The following is a 16050-nucleotide window of genomic DNA, read 5'->3' as shown; positions in this document are numbered from 1 at the left end:
TGTGCGCATGCGTGTGTGTACATGTGGTGTGGTGTGTGGGAGTATGCATGTGTGCATGTGTGTAAGTGCGTGTGTGAATGTGTGCATGTGTGTGGTGTGGGAGTGTATGCATGTGTGCACGTGTGTGTGTGTGGGGGGGCCCAGTCCAGTGCTCAAAACAATGCCTGGCACATGGTGAGCACCAGTAACCATTTGTTCTGGCTCGGACTTCCCCGCTGCTCTCCATGCCACTTTGAGAGGAAGCCTCTGTCTTCAGCACTCACCTCTTCTCCTGCTTTGAGGCTCACGCTATACCCACCCAGAGTCTGCATTGTCCTCTTCCAAGCTCCATGCCATTCTCCCTCTTTTCTCAAAGAATTGAGTCCTGGCCTCAGACCTTCTCTTTGAAGTGGCCCCTGTCCTCACACTCATGGCCTTCCTCTGGTTACCTCTGTCTTCTCTCCTCAGCGACCCTCAAGTGTGGCCATATCTTCTGCCACGTTCTGGAACTCAGAATTGCCCATCTCTTCTGGCCCTTGACCCTGTCCTTTGTGCTTGCCGTAATTTCCTGTCCCTCTGTCCTCTCTCTCCCAGTCTCTCTTCCCTGCTCTCACCTGACTTTACTCTCTTCACATTTTTAACCCTGGGGGTGAGCCCAGGCCTACTTCTGCTTCCTACCCTCTGCTTCCATAGTTTCTCCCTCCCTGCCGAGTCCTAGCATTTCATTGCCCACACCATCTCTTTTTTTGTCCTGCCTTGTGGACTGCCAGATGCTGCTGGAGAAAGTCACTTCACCTGCATGCCGAGCCTGGTACTGTGCTGGGTGCTGACATAGAAGGACAGAAACAAAGAGATGCCCTGCTTCTCGTGGGGGACAGAGCCTGGTCAGACTGGTGTCCGAGGGTGGAAAGAGCCCTTTCTTGAGAGCCGTGTGTCACAATGATCAGCCTTCCTAAGGAAAGGCTCCCATCATGGAAGGTGCAGTGGAAATCATTCTCCACTTTCAGCGTCTTCTGGCACAGGCCACTGCTTCTTGTGGTCATTTCTGTATCTGTCATCTTCTCAGCCAGACAGTAAGGTCTGCCATTCAGCTTTGTGGTGCCTGGCACATACTAGGAAAAAACTCGGTATTTGTGGGCACGATACACGGGCTCCAGCTCTCCATGATTCTGTTCCATTGATTCGGATTGTCTGCCCTGGGCACGGATGGAGGGGGTGCCTTCTCTTCCCTCCGTCTTTATTGCTGTATCAGTGTGGACTCTAGAGGAAATAGAACCTCTCACTCCCTTAGGCACTGTTTCTAAGCCCATTTATCAGCACTTTGTATTACGAGTCATACCTGTAGCAAGCTCACATTCTCCTTTAGATGCGGAACTTGGGGCCTCACTTGAGTCTGCACTGGCGCTCTGCTCTCCTGCCTTTATGCTCTTTCTATGTGGGGCAGGTTTGGGTCTGGATCTGGCCTGTGTACATTCTCCTGAGATAGGGCTGCTGTGATATGATACTGGGAAAGAGCTCCTAACCTCTTCTTACCTCTTTCGTTCTCCTCTCCCTACCCACAGCTGGTTAGGGGGTCCCTTGTGCCCACTCTCTGAGCTCATGTCTGGCCTTGTACTCCAGTCAGGCCCCATCGTGACATGGCATTGACAGCAGCTGGATAGTGGGAGCTCAGAAGGAGCAGAGCCCTAGGCAGCCTTCCTCAAAGTTCCAGGGGCACTTACCAGAGAGGAGTGTGGCTTCTGAATCCCAACAATCTGTAGCAGCATCGAGAGGATTTAGGAGGATGGCCTCTCAAGAAGCAGGTCTGCTGCTGCTTCCCAGAGTGTTCTTTCCATCAGACTTTAACTTGCCTACGCCTCTCATGTCCTGTGTTCCGCTGTGGGAGCCCTGCCTCCGCCTGATGAGACAGCTGGCAGCAGCGATGTTTTTGCCCAGACTGTTCAGAATTAAGGCATTTGTTGAGTATTTAAGTGAAATCCAAAGCAAAGCCTTTGTCTTTTAAGATAAAACATTTGACAGTACAAGTTCAAGCCCAGGATCAAAGATGGAAGGCTGAAGACTCATGCCAGCCTTGGGTGGGCATCCTGTGTACATGTCCTTGTGGCTCCATTAGGCTGAGCTCCCCGAGGGTGGGGCCTCAATGTTGGGTCCATAGTAGATCCTTAATAAATGCTATGGTTGCAGTTATTATATGTATCGGGAGAAATCCAATACAAGCCCCCTTTAAGGCTGCATCTTATTGACTGTGAGCATAAGTTACCAAGGTCCCTTTTTGTTCTAAGAGCTATGGGTTAGTGTTGAGAGGTGATTGGATTAGGGGAGCCCTCGGAGAAGCCAGATGTACAGATCAGCTCTTTCTAAGGATGGATCCACAGTGCATCCATTTGGTCTGAACATTGCCATTGTGTTCATATGACTCTTGTCACATTTTTGGTGACATTTTACAAAACCATAACTGAAAATTATACATTTGTTCTTGTGAGTTGGCAACAAGGCAAGGCAAGAGACATTTTTTGAGTGTGGAGCCACTGTGCTGAGTTCTCGGATACAAATACAAGCCAGAAGAAAGGTAGAGCTTACAATCTCATGAGTGATAAGAGACAGTATTGGGTGTTCAAGCATAGCAAGGAGAGGAATCGGTCAGTCTGAGTCTTTCCCCTAAGGGAGTGGAGGCACTAGAAGAGGGCAGCAGGATGGAGAAGACTGTGGAGCAGAGAGCCCCCAGGGGCTGATGGTCCAGTGGGTAGAGAGCCCCCAGGGGCGGATGGTCTAGTGGTTGAGCCAAGGGCCTGGTGTCAGAACCTGCCAAGTCAGCAGCTTGGCTGGCAGGGTCAGCTCTGTTCTGTGTTGTTGGCTTTGGTCTTGCAGTTACCACAGGTGCTTATTGGGAAGTGCTGCTGTCAGTCCTTGACCGCCAGTCTCTGTCCTTGTCATTGCCTGTAAAAGGACAGAGTCTCTGATGATTTTAGGGCCTGGTGTCTCAGCACCTTATATTCTTTGCTTCTTTCACAGAGGATTAATCACTTGATTAGTTAATTAATCAGCTTGTTCATGTGGTGGTGAAGCTTGCTCCACCCCTGATATTCACACACTGCAGAATCCCTCTGACTGGACCTTCGTTTCTGGAGGGCGGCCAGGCCAACCGGGCCTCACTCCTCTCCAGGTGTTTACCCCCATTAAGATGGAAGCTTCTTGCAGGCAGGGGCTGCCTTTCCACCTGTGTCTGTGGTGCCCGGCATTTCAGCAGGCACTTGGTAAATGCTCATTGACCAACTGACCAAAGATGAGGGCGTCCAGAAAAGCACTGATTTTAAAGGCTGCAGGTCAGCACCGGCTGTGTGCAGGGGGCAGCACTGTTGTTACTGGATATTTGGATAGCAGCCACCGTCACCTAAAACCGTAGGCACGGAGAAGAATGATTATTGATAAGTGATTGATAAAATGATTTATTTTATCAATAAATCCAGATCCAGAGTTCATTCTCTTGTGGACAATAATGAGATTGAATTAACTGTCCTCAGCCTTGGTCAGACCCTACCCATCTTTAAGGTGGGGAAGCCCACTGTGTTCTCCTGTTTGAGTGGGGACAGATTCTGTGATTAGGTTGCCCAAGGTGGCGGAAAGTGGGGGAGGACTGTGTGTAGAGTAAGACCCAATGTGCCTGTGCCGTGATATCCTTCTCTGGGCCCCTCCTGGGAGGGAGGCGCTTCTCCTGGTGATACTCATTCTCTCACTGTTGGCCCCCCTCAGGAATGCCCATGTTCCAAAGGCATCTGAACTGTGAGCCCCCTGCCAGGAGATCTCTGTTATTAAAGCGCTGGCATTATTAATAAAGTGACGAATTACCTAGAAATTATTTCTCTTAAACTTTTTAAACGCCGCAGCACTCAATTATAAAATAACGCAGGTGAGAAAAGTATCTGCTCTGTGTTTCCTCCCACAGTCAGCACCTCTAGTTGCCGTCTTGCCACTCCCTCATCTTTCTGTTCATCGCCTCTTGGCTTGGATCCATGGCATCCTGTGATGACAGCCCAAGAGCATCTCCAGGGGGCTGTTGGTCCTACAGAGATGGGCCAGGTTGGTCAGCAGGAGAGCAGCTCACCGTTGGGAAGCCGGCTCGCTGCCCACAGCCAGTGCCCACTCCCAGCTCTTTCTTTCTCTTTTTGATCTCAGGCTGTGAAGCTTCCTTCCTTCCTTGTGCTCCACAAGTCTTTGCGCGCTCTCCTTCCTTCTTCCTGAGCCGTCCTTTCCCATGTGTTTCCTTACAGTCATGGAGCTGCAGTGATCTGGGGGGGTCTTGCCAGGTGCTTCCTAGGGATTTCTCTTCCCCTTGACCTCTTGGTGCTGATGCTGCCCTCACCTTCTGCCTGGTCTTTGGTACTAGAGTAACGTGTGCTGACCAGATCTCCTCGGGCCCCTCTCTCGGCATCTCCAACCAGAACCGAGAAGGCCTCCCAGCAGCTGCATCTCCTCCTGGCTTCTGCTGCCATCGTCAGCCTCAGCTGCTCCAGCCGCACAGCCCTTTGGTCACTGGGCCATCGGGTCTTCTGGGCAGAGGGCCTCTCCCCAACCTGTTGTGACTTTTTATCACTAGTGTGATTCTTAGTGGCCTCTGTCACTGCAGAGGCCCATCGGGGCCTCCCTGGCCTGAGGCCACTTTAAAATTGTTCTTGGTGTCACCAGTTAATGTCCCCCTCCCTCCTCGCCAGGGGAGTCTGCTTCCGGTGTTCTCTCTGGTAGCAGCACTGCTTTCCAAACACAGATGCAGGCTGCTCCTGGGGCCACGCCCAAATCCTCAGTGGCCTGGCAGAGCCCAGCAGAGCTTGTGCCCTGTTGGCCAGCCATGATGAGTCATCGGAGGGGAGCTTTACGGAGGACAGGTGAGGAAACCAGAGCAATTCTAGTGAGAAGAGCACTGCTGACCTCCTAGCCAGAGGGCCATGATGGTGGCTGGTGGCACCGCCATGCACACAGAGCACAGGGCCTGGAGTCAGGCAGACCTGGCTTTAGATCCCACCTCAGACACTTACTAGCAGCGTGACCCTGGCCAAGTCACTCAACTTCTTAGTCTGTTTCTTCAGCTGTAAAATGAGGCTAGTAATAACCTGCCTCCCACAGTACTGAGAAAAAAATGGGACAGTGGTCATAACTCTCAGGACAGCATTGGCACCACCACCAGCATCATCACCGTCATCCTTCTAGAGAGATCCCTGCAAAGGGCAGGCTGCCCTCTGGCCTGGACACACGAGCTGGGGCTGATTCAATCAACAGTGACTGTCTGGGTAGCTGGGTGTGCAGGAGGGCTGTAGTCTTGGGAATTCAGAGTCAGGTTTTAGCCTGTGCTGCGTCAGCATCATTTCTCTCTTCCTGTATGAGATTGTGTGTGTGTGGATGTGTGTGTGCTTGTGGATGTGTGTGTGCATGTGGATGTGTGTGTGCTTGTGGATGTGTGTGCGCGCATGTGGATGTGTGTGCATGTGGATGTATGTGCACACGTGTGTGGATGTGTGTGCGTGCGCATATGGATGTGTGTGTATGCACTCATGTATACACATTTTTATCCCGGAACCCTCAATTTCTGAAATACTTCCTTTAACATTTTTTTAAAATCTACAATTTCATTCTTTGAGACTTTTCCTCTGTGCTTGGAGAATATCCATTTTTATCTTTTCCTCTTGGATTTTCCAGATTTCCTCCCTTAATGTTTACTGCATACCTGTTGCCGACCTGGTGATTTCAGACCTCAGCTACTTCCTGTGATGGAAACACCCACAAAATATATTTATCATTGTTATTTTTATGGGAAATTCTTGCTAAGGGAATTGCCCTTCATCTATTTTGTATCATTAAGTTTTATGCTGAAAGTCTTTGGAAAGAATAAAACATGGACCCCATTCTCAGGGAGCTCACATTTTAAAAGACATTTCGTCTTTTCCTTTTCCTTACTTAAAAAAGATGACTTAAGTTTCTCTTCTCTTTGCTTCCTAATCCTTAACCCCATATCAAGACCTCTTGATAAACATTTCCCAGATTATGGAAATTCGACCCAGATTTGGCAGGAGATACAGGGATGCCTTCTGGTCTGGGAGGAGTCCCACAGTGTGGAGTGTGTACTTTTAGTTTTCAGAATGAAAGGACCATAATGTTCATTGACACTAGCCATTTAAAATGTTTTTGGAGGGTGTAGCAGACACTAAAGTTTAAAAATTTGACAGCTCAGATTTTGCTTTTAATATTGAGTGACTTCTGAAAGCTTTTCCTAAAAGCGAGGTGACACTTCGGTCTCCTTGGAGGCGGTTTTTTCAATGGGGGCCCCTGGAAGTAGCGGGAGCTTGCCCTAAGTAGGCCAGAGCGGAAGCCCAATCCTCACACTTGTAATGTACGTGTCGCTTGTCCGCTAACTGTGACTAATAGGCGTGAAGTCACAAAGGCAGCTATTAGAATGTTTGAATTTTCAGCTTTCAAATATTGGATCTCTGGGAGAATGGAAGTGAAATCCAGGCTTCTGTTTCTCATTCATTCCACCCCACATATCCATGGGGATGCAGCATTTGTAAAAGAATCAATTATCCATTTGTTAGTCAGAGGAGCTTTACAAATTATACATTAGCAGATTGATTTCTGAGGTTCACTGTTGGGGGACTGATAGGCTAAGGTGGGATGATGAGTGGTGTCAAGGGAGAAGGGCTTGCCACAAAGAACACAATTAAAAGCAGCTTTCTGAATGACCGTGAATTTATTCCTAATTGAAGAGCTGACATAATCCATACTAAGTGTATTTATTTCAGGCATTTTGCATTAGGTAATTGATTATCACATGAGGTGTATTTGTTTGTTGGCTGTTTTACCTTTCTCTCCAATGGAAGGTTTTGAGGTAACCCGTAGTGGGCCTGCGTGCAGAAGGTGCACACGAGCATTTTTCCCTTCCTCTAAAATTCTTTTTTTTTTCCCCATTAAAGGAACATTTTTTGTGTGTTCTATGGTGTCAGCTTGACATTATTGATTTTTGAACAGTCAAACTTACTTATATTGTCCAGAATTCCAAACATGTCTCCATCAGAAATAAAATTGTAGCTAATGGAAAATTCAGCTGAGGCCATTTTTCTCTGCCCCCGCTGCTGCCGCCACCCCTCTGGCACACCTCCTCCACCTTCTGCGACTCTGTTTTCTTTATGAAATTCTGATTGTGTCAGATTAATCGTTTCACTTGTACGTGTCCTCATAGTTGGCATTGTCCTCATGGGAGCCCATTTGGCCTAGTTGGTTGACTACAAAGGGATGGTTGACATAAGCATATTTCCTTGAAGTCTGCTTCACAGTGGAGAGGTTTAGGATGAGATGTGAGGATTTGGGGGTTGCAGACAAAACCTCAGTGTGCACACGGAGAGTTTTCTCCAAGTTTGTTGATATCCAGCACCTTCCTTTTCCCGGACAGGAAATAAAGATGGCAGATAGATGTGAGGTGTTTGTTCCCCATTTACTTGGAAAACCTTTCCTGGATGCCAGACCGATAAAACCATAGCATGCACCATTAACAGTCGTCATATTGAAATCTTGGCTTTGCTCGCTTTTTCTTACACAAAGTTCATGGCAGCCAAATTGACGTAGTATTGACTAAGGAGATCAGAATGGCTGTGGTCTTCAGGGTGGTTTTTTTTTTTTTTCATTTCCGTTTCAGGTTTTTTTATCAGCACATCACAGGATTTCGACCCACAGTTTCAGAAGCCCTGAAGGGGCTGCAAGTGGAAAAAGTTGAAGACGCCCTGTTTTAAATAAATGATCCTGTTATTCTTCCATAGCATTTGATGGAGAAACGACCAAGAGCAGAATAAGTAAATAATGGCGGGGAACATTGGCACACGCAAGCATTTTTAGGATGTTGAATGGTCAAGTTCTACACAAAGATAGCCAAGACTATGCTGTCAGCAGGCAGTAAGGCCGTGACTTGTCTACTGATAATTTTCACGAGTTTTAAAAACAAAATGGTAGAAGCCTATGCTCAAGTAAAATCTCTAGACATTTAATTTTCAGTTATTTAATTATGTCGTTTGTGATTCAATAGATGCTTTACCTCTGGTCCCCGGTAGGTGCCTACAGTTTTGGTCAGATACAATCCTTCTCGGAAGGTGCACCTGGGAAATAGAAGGAGAAGAAACAGACTGGTCCCCTTTTGCTACTTATTCTTAGATCTGATAGGGGTTTGGCGGGTAAGGGAGTTGCATTTATTGTGATACGCTGTAGAACTCCTATTCTGGGTTCATTTAAGCAAATGGAATTGAAAAGCTGCTTGTTCTCTTTGTCCTTTTGGGGTCCTTTCCAGTGGAGGGATCCTAGGTGGGCGTTTCTGTGCTCAAGCTTTCCCAAGACCCAGTGCTGATCTGGAAGAGGTTGCTTCAGGGAGCGCCCGGATCTCTGAATCAGAGAGGCTTGGAGTATGGAAGCATAAGGTCATTCAGATCAAGGAATTCTCTGTTAAGGGTGTTCTGCCAATCACCATTCATTGATTTAACAAACACTTATTGAGTAGCCGCTCTCTGCAGGGCATTAGAGTACAGATCCGAACATAAAAAATGGCCTAGTCCTAGACTTGAAGTGGCTTATGGGTGATGAAAGCAAGGGAGATATAAGAAAACATTTTCATCTGGAGACTTCCCAAAGGAGATGACATCCTATCTGAGTTGGAACGATAGAGAGGGGATGGAAGGATGGAGCTCATTCCAGAGGCTGGAGATGGCCACTGCATGTGTGGGGAGGCAGCAGATCACTCCACTGTCAGACCACTGAGTCCAGCCTGTTTATTTTGATTGGTGAGGATATTGAGGCTGAGGACCAAAGAGGTCAAGTGACTGGCATAGGGTCACACCACTCTTTAAGTGTCCAAGGCCAGATTGGAACTCAGGTCTTTCTTACTCCAAGTCCATCACCATCCACTATGATACCTAGCTGCCTGATGATTAAATGCCTTGATCCCAAAGCCTTTAGAAGTGTAAACTGTTTAAAAATCAGACAATACTTTTTCCATTGTGCCTTGCCTATTAATCTCTTGTACTGATTTTGTGAACTGCTAATAATGGGAGGCTGGAAAGTTAGGTTGACTCTGATGGTGGTAGATCTTAAATGCTACTCCAGGAGTCTTTGGGCTGTTCCATGGGGAGAGGGGAGACATGGGAGGTTTTGGAGTGGAAGAGTAAGTGGCTTAGTCCAGCATCTTAAGAGACTTACCTGGGTAGCTCTGTGAAGAATGGAGTGATGAAAAGAAAATGTTCCATTTTCCTAATTCTTTGAAATTTTGTAAAGCTTTTCCACCTGATTTAGAAATCCATTTATTTCCCTTGGGCCTTCCTGCATTGATTCTAGAAAGACCTTAAGAGTAAACTGAAGAATTGGATAGTATTCTGTTATAGAGATTATCCAAATGATGTTTCTATCTAGAAGATAAACATATACTTTAGTAATGTGATAGTACCACAAGGCTGCTTTTCTCTTCAGAAATATTGAGCTCATTACAGTGGTAATGCAATTAAGCAGGGACGAAGATGATGTAAATGGCCCACTGGCCTTGCTTGGTGTTGTACAGGCAGTTGTTGGGTTTGCTGTCATCATAGCCGTGTGGTCATTTAGGGCAATATTGCAGGCACTGCACAGATAAGAATTCAGAATTGGGATCCATTCCCTTTCAGCAGCTCCTCACTTTGTGCACCGGATGCACTGTGTTGAAACATGTTATAGTAGAACTGACTGCTGTTTTAACTGTATTTTGCTTTGTGATCTCATTAGGTCCCATGAATTCAGTGATAATCTCTTTGATGATCAGTCTCAGGTTTACTTATCTAGCCCTGATCCCTCTCTTTGCATCTCCAGCTACATAATAAGGTGCACAGGCACCTTAAATTCAACATGCCCCAAACATAATTCATTATCTCCCCCTGCTCCCCACCCCCAAGATCTCCCCTCCCCTGTTTTTTTCTATTGAAGTCAAGGGTAACCCCCCCAGTTACCCAACCTTGATGCTTGGGCGTCATCCTTGATGCTTCACTGCCACTCCCACTCCATTCCCAGTCTCTTGTCTTGCTCATTCTGGCTTCCTGACATCTATCCTAGCATTGCCTCCCACCTCTTGGTTGGTCTCCCTTCCACAAACTTCCTTCACTTCAGTCCATTCCCTTCCTGAAGTGAAGGTCTGACTATGTCATTCCCCTCCTTGATAAACTCTAGTAGCTTCTTATTAATTCCTCCTTTAAATATGAAATCCTCTTTGTCTCCTAAGACCCTTCATAACCTGTCCCCTTCCTACTTTTCCGGGCTTCTTAAATCTTACTCCTTCCCTCATAGTGTGTTTCAGTGATTCTAACCATGCTGTTCCTTTCACAAAACACTGGATTTCTCAACTGCGTTAGTTTTCACTGACTGCCCTACATGCTTGTCTAGACCCTTTCTGTTGTTGACCTTTTTAGCGGCTACATTTCATAATGGAACTCTGTCACGAAGACAGTTTCTTAACCTAATTCTAAATGGCTTTTCAGAATTTGTTTTTGCAAAAATTCACTGGTTCTCTTTCTCTGTCTCTGCTGTCTCTCTCATTCAGTAAACATCTATTAATCACTTCGTCATGTGTCAGGGTCTGTGTTCAGTGACCTCTTAACCATTTCATCTTTCGTCTTCCTTGTCAGTTTGCTGGGTGTTACGTGAAGCCTCAAAGTTATTTTGCTTTGCCTTCTTAGGAGTGTTCTAGAGTGCTTGTGATTTGGGGGAGTTTCAGATCTTCTTTTGAGAGCCTGTTGTCCATATTCTTTTTCCATTTACCCATTGGGGAGTGGTTCTTAGAGGTAAATATTTTCATTGTTCCCTGTGTCTCTTTTTTAAAGTATTATTTATTTTTAACATTCATTTTTCTGAAAAAATTTGAGGTCTAAATACTCTTCCTCCCCTCACTTCCTCCCCCACCTATTGAGAAGGAAAGAAATATATCATTCATTCATGTGAAATCATACAAAGCATATTTCTATATCAGCCATGTTGAAAAAATATTAAGAAAACTAAAGAAAGTGAAAAAATTATCCTTCAGTCTATCCTCAGAGTTCATCAGTTCTCTCTCTAAAGGTTGGCTGTTGTAACTTTGTTTTCCAAGAGGACCCAAATGACATCACTGTGTTGGGATCCAGATAGAGTGTGTCCATCTGTGACTGATCAGACCAGTATGAGCTCGGAACGCTCTAGCACAGGTAGGATACAGAGAGCCCATGTGAACCTTTGGAGTGGAGATGGCCCCACATTTGTGCATTTTTCTTTTGAGCTGCTGCAATTCTGCTTTGCTCATGGAGCACAGCCCTTTCTCTGGTGTGAGCACACCATGCCGGGCAGGCCTGTGCCAGTGCCTCCCGTATGTCACAATTGATTCAAAGTTCTTCAGGGAGACCTTGAGAGTGCTTCTTTTGACCTCTATGTGAATGCCTGCCTTATGTGAGCTCCCCATAAAATAGCCTTGTAGACAAGCCTGTGTTTGGTCTTTGTATGATATGGCCAGCCCACTGGAGTTGGGCTCTCTGTAATGTTTGAATCCTTGGCAGTTCAGCTCAAGAAAGGACCTCAGTGTCAGTGAACCTTATCTTGCCAGGTGAGCTTTGGAATCTTCCCAAGACAGTTCAAATGGAAATGATTCAGTTTCCTGGCATGGCACTGCTGTACTGTGCAGGTTTCACAGGCAGACAGTGGTGAGGTCAGCATAACAACTGTGTAGACCTGGTATTTGTTAGGCAGTCTACTGCTTCATCATCTGTGTGTGCAGCCCTGGAAAGTACATAGCCAAGGTAAGTGAGCTTATCCATAGCATTCACAAATTCTCTGTTTGCTGTGACTTCCATGTACGGGTGGCATGTTGCTAGCTGATGGAGGGCCTCCATTTAATTGTTAGGACAAAATCAGCACAAGTAAGAGTGACTCAGTCCGCACTTTGTTGTATCTTAGCCTCAGAGGCTGCATTGAGTACACAGTCACTCTGGAAATAGCATTTTTCATTGGGGTTCTTTGGAATGGTCTTGGATGATTGTCTTGATCACAGTAGCTAAGTCTTTTATGGTTGTTCATTGTTACAATATTGCTGTTAATGTGCACAGTGTTCTCTTGACTATGCTTACTTCACTTTGTATCAGTTCATGTAAGTTCTCTCAGGTTTTTCTGAAACTATCCTACTCATCATTTCTTATAACACAGTTGTATTCCATCACACTCATATACCACAGCTTGTTCAGCCATTCCCTGATGGGCATTCCCTCATTTTTCAATTCTTAATCACCACACATACACACAAAAAAGATGCTTCTAAATATTTTTTTTATATGGGTCCTTTTCCTTTTTCTTTGATCTTTTTGGGACACAGACCTAGAATACTGTTGCTGGGTCAAAATATATGCTCACTTTTATTGCTGTTTGGGCATAGTTTCAAATTGTCCTCTAGAATGGTTAGACCAGTTCATAATTTCCTGTATGTCTTGAATATCAAACCTTTATAGAGATATGTGATGGAGATTTTTTTCTCAATCTAACTTCTTAGCCTAGTTCCATTAATTTTGTTAGTTCAAAAGCTTTTCAACTTAATGTAATTAAAAGTATCTATTTTATCTTCTGATTCTTTCTGCCCTTTATTTCATTAAGAATTCTCTCCCAACCTTAATTATGAAGATACTAATTTTTTTTAATTGTATGATTTTATATGCAGGGTATGTATCTATTTCAGCCTTTCTTTGGCATATGTCATATAGTTTTGGTCCATTCCTAATTTCTGCTAAAAACTATTTTGAAATTATTTTTTATGTTTAGAGTTCCTTGGTAGATTAACTCCCAGATACTGTGCATCTTGTAGCAATTTGAACAGGACTTCTCTTTCTCTTATTTTCTCCTGGATTTTAATATTGCTACCCAAAAATGCTAGTGATTTTGTGGATTTACTTTGTATCCTGCTGCTTTTACTGATACAGGATTAATTATCTCAATTAAGGTCTTTTAAGAATTATTCTCTGGGGTTGCATGGTTTATTTTAGGTCTATTTAACTGTTGTAGATATTTTTTAAATGCCCATATATTGTGGGTATACCTTTTCATAGGAGTTAACCATTTTCTTCCATAGCATCTGGATTTTTGTTAGTTTCTGAGTTGGACATTGGTTATTTCTCTGGCCTTTGCTTCCTTTGCTTGATTCTCATTCCAGTTAAGTTTGTAGCCAGGATTTCTTTTTTTCAGATTGATCTGCAGGGTTGCATTTTACTTGTTATTAGGCCTTATTGGTGGCAAAAATTGGGACCCCATGGGATTGCCTTTGAGTTAGCAGTTAAATGGGCTCAAATTTGCCATTTCAAGAAATCGTGCTGTTGAGTAAAGTCGAAAAATGAAAAAGAAAGATATAACAACCAAGCAAAGCTAAAAGATGAGTGTAAACAATGAGTTCCCAATTTGTCAGTTGAGAGACAGTATACCCTGGAGTCAGAGACACCTGGGTCTAAGTCCCCCTGACCCAGAGTGCCTGAGTGTCGTCCTTCTCAGACTCTAAATAAAAAGAAAGTTTCTTCACCAGAAGGTCCCTCCACCAATGAAGTCCTAAGTGTGGAATACTGCTCCTCCCTCCCCTTCTATCCCCCGCCCCCCCAAAAAAACAAGCAAAAAACCTCCCCAAACTTCCATTGAATACATTCAGATTTTCCTATTTGGAGATGTTTTCTTAAAGCAGAATATGACAAATGCTTCAGAAAGTTTAAAAGAAAATCTGAGCAGTCGATCTGGGCAATGAGAGCATGACCACATCCATCATTTCCTTTTCTGGTGTGCCTCCTTCAGGATGAGTTGGCCTACAGTGGCTGGCACGAGGGGCCGGCAGGCAGGAGAATCGTCTTCTCTGAGTGCCTTCACACCTCCCTTTATGCATAGCTAGGGGGTAGGACAGTCGGAAGAAGCCACATGCTTCGTGTTCTCAATGATTTACAGTTTCAGTAGTATTTTAAAGGGGGAGAAAACAAAGGTAGTAAAAGCATTTAGACCCTGAAACTTAAGTACTTTCTAAAAACAGTATTGGGTTATTTATAGGAAGAAGTCTATTTCTACTTTAAATGCTTTTGATGGCTACCTTAATGTTAGCTATAAATAAAAAAAAGTTAGAACGAGATTTGAGAGAAAAGCTGTTTGAATGATCAGGAAACAAACTGGAACACAAGACTTTTCCACTTAATATTTTTCAGAAGATTTCTTTAAAAATGAAGATTTTTGTTTGTGAGAGCAGAGTATTGTGTGTAGGGGAATCAATTTCAAAAGGGAAAGACAGATTGTCCTTTTAAATAGAAAACTAGTGGAAATGTCCAGATTCTGGGTTTGGAAGATGTTAGCTAACAAAGCTCTGTTTTACTTTTGATGTAAAAGGACCTTTTTTATTTTTTTCATTTTTTCTGAACTCATGCTGGCAAGGTACTAGATAGTTTTTATTTCCTAAATCTTGCGAAGAGGCAGGGTAACTGATCACAGATGCACCTTTTCCTAAAGTTGATGTTTTCTTTTTGTAGAGCCCTGTGAAGATAAATCAGATTAGCCTGGATGAAAGTGGAGAACACATGGGCGTGTGCTCAGAGGATGGCAAGGTACATGGGTGTTAGAGGCCGTTCTGGCAGCCATTGCAGCGCCAGGGATGGGAGAAGCCGGGAGGTGGAGACCTGCATGGACTGCATGGACTGTGTTTGAGCACCGGACTTGCTTCCTGTTGTTCATAAATAAAGTCAAATATGTTTTGCACAAATGTGCTTTAGGCAAAGTAATTACAGCACACAGATGTCACTAATGTAACTGGTATTCAGCTTCCAAGCAGCTCTGGCAAGGGGCAAGTCTCTTTAATCATTACCTCTGTGCCAGCTAGACTTCCAGGACTGGTCTGCTGTTGTGGCCAGACAGCAGGAGTTCAGCGCCTTTCTACCATAAATCCACGAAATTGGATTTTGTGGCGTGGTTTCTGTGGACTGGTGGCTTTCATTTTCACCCACAAGTTATGAATGTTTCTCTTGAATTATAGAATCTTTTGATAAGCAGTCATAGTTTATCAGAAGAATAAAGTGTCTTACGATGGCCACATTAAATAAATGTAAAATCAATGTATGTACAGTTTTCTAAAAAACTGGCAGCGACGTCCTCGACATGGGAGGCCATAGATCACTGGTGCTGGCTGTAACTAACAGTTATCAGGGCCTCTCTGCAGTGGGCCGGCTGACAGCTAGTGGTAGAGGTGATGGATTCTTCCACTTAGAAGAATGTCTTTTTTGTTTTTAAGTTGATGGAAGTCTTTTCCAGTGTGGGTTTGCAATGATAAAATTCTAATGTGCCATGTATTTAAGTTACTTGTTTAAAATAACATTCTGAGAAGGCTTTAAGAGTCCCATCTGAACCACAGCTATGTTACTTGCCCAGGAGAAGCCAAGTTTAACTAATTTGTTGTCTGTTTTTGAAGTGATCCTAATCCAGGGCCCCCATTAAAAGTGAGTAAATTAAAAACAATATTGGCCTTATTGATGCATAGATAAAATAGAGGACATTTATTCTGTCACCAACAGAGAATGACTTCCTTCTTTTCGGTGGCAATACCATTTACTCTTGTCTCTCAGAAAGGCTTTTGAAACCATAATGGGAAGCCTCATGCCTTCCCCAAAGTGTGGTCAGGTTCCACAGTGCGTTTTGAAGCTTGAAGGTGAGCACAGATGTCAAAGCAAGATGAGGAAGGAGTCAGCACATCTCGTCATTGAGGAGGATCGGCCAAACTGTTTAAGCATTTTTTGCACTCATCTCTTTGTGGGGGGAGAAAAGCCATTTGCCTTTTTCTCCAGGGAGTGGGCTTCCTTTATTGTGCTGAAACAGCTGCTCCTTGGCAAGACTACAAATCTCAGATGAAGAGTGACTGATACCCACCTCCAAGATGTTTAGTTTTCTGTTATTGATATAATGTTATATAAACAAAATGTTATTGATCCCTTAGTGTTTCCTTCACTGCCTCCATTGAGCCCATCTGGGTTGGACAGCCATCCCTGTTCATTGAGGGTGTTTAAATAG

General features: G+C 44.5%; 1 protein-coding gene across 3 annotated transcripts in view; it reads left to right on the top strand.

Moving 5' to 3' along the window:
- VPS41 (VPS41 subunit of HOPS complex) overlaps positions 1–16050 on the top strand; it is a 178528-nt gene that overhangs the window by 65154 nt on the left and 97324 nt on the right. For all 3 annotated transcript variants that reach the window (XM_069084387.1, XM_069084386.1, XM_069084388.1), the window contains one exon: positions 14523–14597. In XM_069084387.1, the coding sequence (XP_068940488.1) occupies positions 14523–14597 (75 nt within the window). The remainder of the gene's footprint in view (positions 1–14522; positions 14598–16050) is intronic.

This window comes from Petaurus breviceps, unplaced genomic scaffold (assembly GCF_028583685.1).
Source record: "Petaurus breviceps papuanus isolate PSGF00001 unplaced genomic scaffold, PetGlider_PUasm1.0 174, whole genome shotgun sequence".
NCBI lineage: Eukaryota > Metazoa > Chordata > Mammalia > Diprotodontia > Petauridae > Petaurus > Petaurus breviceps.
The sequence above is the reverse complement of the archived record's forward strand: the minus strand, read 5'-3'. Positions and strand labels throughout refer to the sequence as shown.